Genomic DNA, 8,790 nt, shown 5'->3' with positions numbered 1-8,790 from the left:
GGTGGCCATCCAAAACGGTGTTTCTACTGCCGCCGCCGCCGCCGCCGCCGCATCTCAAAGTGCATTTGCAGCTTTTGACCGCTGAGTGGCGCTTTAACCACATGTTATCCAAAAAATGCATCAAAGCACATTTATCTTTATGCAAAATGTCAATTTTCTCACATATTCGGCCTATATTTATCACAAATACATTTTTTATTTATATGTTAAACTCCTTTAATAAAACAGCATGGATTTTTGACACGCACATACTTTGTTATTCGTTACCTGTCCTTTATTTTGACAGATAACTAGGAAAACTATATCTGTTTGGACACTGATTAAGAAATTGTTGCGTGTTTCATGAATTATATCCTTTATTTTAGTACAACGTGAGTCACTGAATAATTTCGCTCCCATTGTTAAGGCACGATTTAGCTAAATCATTGAAACTAAAAAGAATGGACGAATTAATAAAACGTCATAAAAAACTGCAACTCCTGCAGCTGCATTTAAATACAGGAGTGTATTATATTCCTTAAAATATCAAATATCAAATTCAGAAACAACACATTCCAGCGGATCGCCTCTTATTTAACACAGGCCTATGAATTTATTATCGAATTGAGATATTTCTTTCTTTTTAGGTACAATTATTCGCTGAGTTTAAGTTCATTTTTGAGACGTTTCAGATTCTCGCAGAGAGACAGCTGAAAGCGCACCCTGTTTTTTTATTTTATTTTATTTTATTTTATTTTTCACAAGTACAAGGTTTTGTTGTTATTGTGAGCGTGCACAAATAAAAGTAGACCATTTGTAGTCTTGCACTAATCTGTAGGCTATCGCCAAAAATGACGGAAGGCCTGTTTGAAGTTGTTTCAGCTGTCATGAGGAGAAAATCCATCAGAACGCGCCGGCGCTTTCGTCGGCCAGAGGGATAAAAATTTAGCCAATTTAGTTTCATATTTATATTTAAATATTGGGCTATAGCCTAATATATAATATATAATATATATATATATATATATATATATATATATATATATATATATATATATATATATATATATATATATATATATATATATATATATAATTAAGATGTCACCAATGTTGATTATGAAAAGTAAATAGTATGACGGATGCGCGCAATGTTGGGAGACCTGCAGCGGGTCAGACATAAGTTTGACCACTTCATTAAGTTTTGTTTTATAGTAAGTCTTTCTTTAAAGTGAATTTCGTTTTGTAGAAATTGTATCTTAATTTCAATTAATGTTTCATCAACCAATTGCCTATATTTAATAAATAGGAAGGAAACCATGAACGTCGGGTGTGGAATGGATTGCGTAACAAACGAACTCATGTTTCCGCGGCCTTTGAATAGACGTCTTTCTGTTTTTATTAAATTTCTTAAATACATGTCTTTATTACTTAATTAATTGATAAGATGTTTTGGTCTAACAATATATTTTAGCTGGTCTAAATTCTAAGTTAGACACAAATTTGAGTATAGGCTAGGCTATATAAGGTTCTCTTCTAGACAAGCGCGTAAATTGCTGTTTCGGCCGCAAATTTTCAGTAATTTCGATCGGTGCATCAAATGATATAGGCCTAAACTAAATTCATGTATTTACAGTAAAAGAATAAAAACATAGCCTAACTCTAGACTTATTGGCTCGGCTATTTTCGTTTGGGCAATATATAATAATAATAATAACATGTCAGCAAAGACCGAACATATTTATTTGTCTCGGCACTAGGCCTGCACGATTCTGGGAAAAATATGAATCACGATTTTTTTAGCTTAGAATTGATATCACGATTCTCTACAACGATTTTTTTTCTCATGAAATGTAATGTTTATTGCACACATGAACCATGACAAAACAAAACAAATTGGAAGTACCAAAAATATTTGTTTTGGCACCTATAGAACATTGCACATCACCACAAGCCTGTAAACATAGAGGCTTCAATGAATAAAGAAGAAACACTCTTTAACTGCTTGCCTTTTGTACAATTAACATTCAACTGGCCATTCAAGTAGGTTACCAAAAATAGAAGTTTAACGCACTGCGCTGAATATGGCCTGAACATGGCTCTAAATAGGCTAATTGAAACGTCATTCAACATTCTGAGGGTTCAGTGTCTAAAGAAAAGGAGCAATTGGCCATTGAAGTGCAGTTGCAGTATCAAAAACTAATAATTTATTTTGTATATATAGCGGCACCTTGTCTTTAATTGCTGGCCTTTTAGTAGTTTAATGTTTCTTGAGCCAACTCCACACACCTGTAAATGAAGGCTTCAATGACAAAATAAAACAAACATTCAATTGGCCATTCAATTAGGCTCTAAAAATTGTAACATAAATAAGCATAAATAAAACAAATCTGCCAACCTACTAAGGCGTCAATGACAAAAGAAAATTAATATTAATTTGGCCATTACAAAAGAGTAAATTAAATATTATTTTCTTTGGGACATAGGCCTCTCACATAACCCTATATGTGACCCTGAATATTGCACTTAAAGATTCCTGGCCAGAAAAACAAGTCTATCAACATGCTCTGGCTTTAGTGATGCACGGTGGCATGTCACAATGTTGCCCCCTGTACTGAACAGCTGCTCAGAAGGTGAGCTGGTAGCTGGAATGCATAGGTATTTCTTCACCAACACAGACAACTGTGGATATACATTGCTATTTTGCCGCCACCAGATTAAGGGGTCATCTTCACTGTCGATGTTGCATGTCAGAAGATATGCCTCCAGCTCTGTGGACACTGCTTGCTCTAGAGAAGAGGACTTGTCGTCATTGCCTTGTGCTGCTTTGAAGAAACTTCCCAGAGTCTTTCGGCCCTTCTTCATGGGGGGTGCTGGGGAGGCATTTGGCTGGGGATTTAAAATGAATTAATCAATATTAAGTAATATAATATCACAACAGTTCAGGACTAGACAATTGTATTGAAATGTGGAAATGACCTTACCATAGCTAGAGTTATGCCAGTCATCTCGTCTGTCAGTCTTGCTTTAACTGTGGCTTTCTTCTCCTCACTGATGTAGTTCATCTTGAACCTAGGATCGAGGGTTGTGGCCATGTCGAGTAAATCCTGAGTTTGGGGATCACTGTACTTCTCTTGCAGATATTTCAGGATGTTTGACTTGATTGATTTTGTGAATTCTGCGTCATCCTCTTGCACAGCCAAAACAGAGGTTTTGAAAAGGTGGAGAACCTGGCTTCACAGAGGATATGCTGACATATAGTTCCCCAGAGAGTGCATCGGTGAATTCAGCCAGAGGACTTAGGGTGTTGTTCATTGCCTCAAGGACTTCTATGTCCTGCCATGTGGGCACTAGGTGTCTAACCTTTCGATCATTGAGGACCTGTGAAATGGCTGGAAGCTGTTCCAGGATCCTCTGAATCATCTCTTGCCTTGATCCCCATCTTGTTGGGCACTCGGTTTTCAGTTGATGCTCAGGGAGTTTGAGCTCCTTCTGGACCATGGCAAGGTTTCTCCTCCGTAGCCAGCTGTGACTGAAAGTGCTCACAATCTTTCTGCAAAGGCCTGTGACGCGGTCAATTCGTGGATCTTTCATGGCATTTTCTAGAAGAAAAATACAACAAATCTGAATGAGTACAACACACAAACTATTAGTCTGTAATATCACAAATAACTTTATTTATTTATTTGTAGTAGTAGTATGCCCTAGAGCAGTGGTTCCCAACACTGCACGTTTTCTTTGTCTCCCTAATCAAACACACCTGATTCAACTCATCAGCTCATTAAATCAGGTTGAATCAGGTGTGTTTGATTAGGGAGACAAAGAAAACGTGCAGTGTTGGTGGTCCTCCAGGACAGGTTTGGGAACCACTGCAAGTACAAGGGCTAACTTGGTCACACACACACACACACACATAGACACACCCAGACAGACAGTGACACACTCACTCTCTCACACACACACAGTCACAGACATAGTTAAACACACACACTCAGTCAGTCAGACAGACAGACACACAGTCACAGTTAAACACACACAGACAGTCACACACACACACACACACACACACACACACACACAGTCACAGACATAGTTAAACACACACTCAGTCAGTCAGACAGACACACAGTCACACACACACACACACACACACACAGTCACAGTTAAACACACACACAGTCACACACTCACTCTCTCTCACACACACACACACACACACACACACACACACACACACACACACAGTCACAGTTCACACACACACACACACACACACACACACACACACACACACACACACAGTTAAACACCCACACAGAGTCAGTCAGACAGACAAACACACACACACACACACACACACAGTTAGTCAGACAGACACACAGTCATAGTTAAACATACAGTCACAGTTAAACACACAGTCACAGTTAAACACACACAGTCAGTCAGTCAGTCAGACACACACACACACACACACACACACACACACACAGAGTCAGTTAACTTACACGTGCACACACACCAACTCACCAATTGCCAGATGTAGCCTATGGCCAAAACATTGGAGCCTGGTCCAGTTGTTGATGGAGATTGCCTTCACTATGTTTGATCCATTGTCTGTTGTTATACATGCCATTTTCTCCTCTTCCAAACTCCAAGATGCTAGGGCATCCTTCAGTCCCTGTGCCAAGATCTCACCTTTGTGGTCGTCGGGGAAAAAAGAAGTATGTAGGCACTTGCTCTTCATGGTGAAATCAATCGCTATGAAGTGGACAGTTAGGCTCATGTACGGTTCCATTGTTCGGCTGGACCATAAATCCGTCGTTGCTGAAAAATAATCCGCTTGCTGCACTTCTGCCTCGACTACAGTCCGCACTTTCTTGTACATAGCTGGCAGTGCAACGTATGAAAAATAGTTGCGGGATGGTATTGAGTAGCGTTTGTCCAATGTATGGATCATCTTTTGAAATCCGTCACGTTCTACGTTGTATATTGGAACCATATCTTTTGCTAGATGGTAAGCAGTGGCTTCTGTTATTTCCTTACTCCTACTGGAGTTATGTGGGTATGGCGTCGCATTGTGCAAGGTGTCCGTAATAGATGTCTGCATTTTTGGACGACTTTCGGATCTCTTGCCTTGTACGGCTGCTTCATCATATTGCACTTTGTGGTGACGTTTGAGGTGCTGGTAAAGGTTTGTGGTGTTACCTTGCGGTGCTGCAACAAGGGCAAAGCATACCTTGCAAATCACACCAGATTGACCCTCGTCTTCTTGCTTGAATCCAAAATACTTCCACACCACCGAATGTGAGCCTTTTTTCGGAACAAGTTGAGACCGAGTGGTTGGCTGATTCTCGTCACAAGGACCTGGGTTTTCATCAATATCCATTTTGTTTATTTCCGAACTACCGCGCTCGCTCGACGAGTGAAACACGAGACTAAAAGGCGCTTTGTCGTTGGCTGAGGGTGAAGCCCTGTGAGAGCGGTCCTTTCAAAATAAAGGCTGATTTTTTTTTTTTTTTTAAATCGAAGTCATTTAAAAATTAAATCGTGAACAGGGTGAATCGAGATCGCGATTTTATAACGATTTATCGTGCAGGCCTACTCGGCACACGGCCGCTAACAGTAACACAGTAACAGCGCATCAAAGCTTGCTGTTGTCTTGGCTACCTTACAAACGGCGATGGAAACAACAGTGAATTTTTTCCCCTTTTGTGGTAATTTAGCACTATTTTCTATGGTATTCTGCTTGCATTTTTGGGCTTCAGTTGGATGCTTTATTTTTATCTTTAGTCAATTGAGTTCTAAAAAAAAAAGCAAAGGCTATAGTAAATAATCTACGACGGGGCCCATCATAGGGTGGGGGCTGCGGGGGTGTCCCGTACGCCCATGATGTAATGGTAAATCATCGCTTACAAAGGGTTCATGTTAACTACTGTATGATTATCAGACGATTGTGTTAATGTTTCAACCATATCGTGCAATTATAGCTATGCAACAATCTGATAAACTGCAATTGGGTAGTTTGTATCCATTAACGCTCACGCTCATAAACATTACAAAAAAAATGTCATGCCATAAGCTACATGTTACGGATGCTGGTATACTAATCACACGACGAGGAGATGGTCACAATAAGTCTTTACTAGGAGATAAACAGGAATCCACAGGAACATACACCAAAGTATATACAAACGATACCGGACAACACAAGACTAGAAACACAGGGTATATATACACGGGATAACAAGGAGGGTGATTGGGAACAGCTGGGTGTGATGATGGTGGTGATCAGTTGCCATGGTGACTAACTGGTGGTGGGAAATGGAACAACAACAAGTCCAAAACGGAGTGCACGTGACATATCGCCCCCTCCCGGAAAGGCGCGTCCTCGCGCCGTGGAGAGGGGAAGACGAAGATGAGAAGGTACCGATGGTGTAGGAGGCGGTTCAGGAGGTGGACGGTTACCCGGGAGGAGGCGAGGAGCCGGAGTACAGGGAGGTGCAGATGATGGTGACCAGGGAGATGAAGGTGATGGTGTCCAGAGGGAAGCCTTGAACAGAGGAAGAAGCCAAACCGTCCAGTACACAGCCAAGACTGCGCCCCATGGCGGCGTCGCTGACGGGAGGAGCCGTGGTGGTGTAGTCCTATACGCCACCATGGGGACGATCGGCAGTGGCGATGTCATCAGCGTGGGAGCCCACCATGCAGCTGGAACGCCGAAGACTTGAAGCGACCACGAAGACCTTGGCGACCGCGACGGAGCCGAAGCGACGACCCCCCGAGGAGGAAGCGGGTATTCGGAGGGCAGAGGTGGAGCTGGAGTGACCGAGGGCGGAGGTGGAGCCTGAGGGAGGGCTGAGCTTGCCGTCGCAGAAGGGGTGGAGGGCCAGAGAGCAGCGACTGGCCCGCAAGTCCGCTGCAGAGGCGTGGCGATGTCCGACCCAGGTGGAGCCGACGTGCCGAGGGAACCCAGTGAGACCGAATGGCCGATGGTACTTGCTGATGACGAGGGAGGAAGGAGCGTAGGTGTAGGAGCCAGGTCGACGGGTCGAGGGGGAGTGAAGAGCTCTGAGGCTGGAGGCGGAATCCCAGGCTCCTCACGCCCAGGAGGAGGTGGCTCCCAGCAGTCCCGAGGTGGAACCCTACCACTGAGAGGAGATGGTGAAACTGAGGGGCTGATGGGAGACTGTGACGAATGGATAGCAGGCGTGGCTGGTGACAGAGGAGGAGTTTGGAGCGTGCTAAACAGTTCTTCAGAATATGAAAGAGTCCCAAAAAAATTTTGAAGAGGTGGTGGGAGAGGGAGGCTGGGAGGGGCCAGAGATTGTAGTTCAACAGGTTGCATATTCACCTCTTCTAAATCAGAAAAAATATCTCCAGTGATGGCCAAAAACTCACTCTCAGTGGCAGGGGGTTGGGTGTGGCTCACTTCTCTACCCTCGTAATCCACTAAGATTCCCTCGGCGATGGATGGTACAGCCGGCTCGCACACCTGGTCAGTCCCGCGTTGCTCAGGCTCCGTGGCGATGTCCCGCTCGGTCGCTCTCGTAGGCGCTGGCTCAAACGTCGCGGCGAAGTCCTCTTTGCGGTCTGCGGTGGGCTCATGCTGCCGATCCTCGCAGTCAGGGTGTTGATGGCTGTGCACTGGAGAAGGAGTGGGACTGGCGTCGTCGGAGACATCCACGGTCATCGAAGATCCACATGACGCCAGCACCCACTCCACATAATCACGGAAGCTCCCTCGAGGTCCTTCCCCAGACAGCAGCGCTTTGGTGGCGGTGTTGAGGCCGGCATACAGGAAGTTGCAAAGGCTGCTGTCCGGGAAATGTGTAGATGGGGCTAGAAACAAAAAATTGTCCAAGTGTGCCTCGAGGGAGCGGTCCTTCTGCTCAAGGCATAACAACAGATATGCGGGTGTGAACATGATGACAGAGACGGGAAGTGAAACACGAAAAACACTGAGACGGAAAACAAAAAAACACACGCCTGCAAACTGTTTAACTGTATTGGTCCGGTATTCTTTTATTATTTTACAAAAACAAAAAAAAAACAACCAAGAACAATAAAAAAAATCAAGAACAATAGCAGTTAATAAGAATTATTGCTCTTAATGTGGTCTTAATGCTGGACCGTTCTCATTTCGCTCTGCATATGGAACTTGAAGGATTTTTTTTTTTTTTTTTTTTTGTCAAGAGCAAACCAGAATGAAAATGTTACATTTTTAATCCGCATGTGTGTGCTCCTAAATATATATATATATATATATATATATATATATATATATATATATATATATATATATATATATATATGCCTAGTAATGACTGTTTAATGACAATAGCATGCAGTAAGACTTTGTGTAAAGGTCTTTCTTTTAATTTTTGATGCAAAGACTGTAGCCTAAGACTATCCCACGTTAACACGCTAACCCAAATTAAATCTCACTTTAAATTTTCTAATGGTTTTTAAGGATGTTAAAATTTTATATTATAATATTATTGTTGTTTTACTTCGTCCTTTCATCTCCGTTTATAAACCGACATTTTATTATTACAGTCACTTTCCAATCCGTCCCTTTGCGCCACCTGGCGGTAGTTTTTTTACACGCGACTGAATTTCAGTTGACGCAACGGCCCTGCGGCGGCGGCGGCGGTAATACCCATTTTGGTTGTCCACCCGACATTTTATTATTACAGTCACTGTGCTACTGGCTGTCTTTCCAACTTCAGGGCTGCGTTGTGGTTGTGTCCAGTTGAGGATCGTATTCATCACGCCGGTATGGACGGTCTGTTGAGGAACTGTGGCACTGGC

At 42.9% G+C, this 8,790-nt stretch overlaps 1 protein-coding gene across 1 annotated transcript; it reads right to left on the bottom strand.

The window, feature by feature from the left end:
- Positions 1 to 2,462: 2,462 nt before the first annotated feature.
- LOC125264798 (E3 SUMO-protein ligase ZBED1-like) lies at positions 2,463 to 3,098 on the bottom strand. The gene is made up of 2 exons (XM_048184528.1): positions 2,964 to 3,098; positions 2,463 to 2,868 (listed from the first exon to the last, which is right to left on the bottom strand). The coding sequence occupies exons 1-2, from the start codon at positions 3,072 to 3,074 to the stop codon at positions 2,506 to 2,508; spliced, it is 474 nt and encodes a 157-aa protein (XP_048040485.1). The 5' UTR covers positions 3,075 to 3,098; the 3' UTR covers positions 2,463 to 2,505.
- Between the last annotated feature and the right edge of the window lie 5,692 nt (positions 3,099 to 8,790).

This window comes from Megalobrama amblycephala, linkage group LG1 (genome assembly GCF_018812025.1).
Source record: "Megalobrama amblycephala isolate DHTTF-2021 linkage group LG1, ASM1881202v1, whole genome shotgun sequence".
Classification (NCBI taxonomy): domain Eukaryota; kingdom Metazoa; phylum Chordata; class Actinopteri; order Cypriniformes; family Xenocyprididae; genus Megalobrama; species Megalobrama amblycephala.
This window is presented reverse-complemented; position numbering and strand designations above follow the sequence as displayed.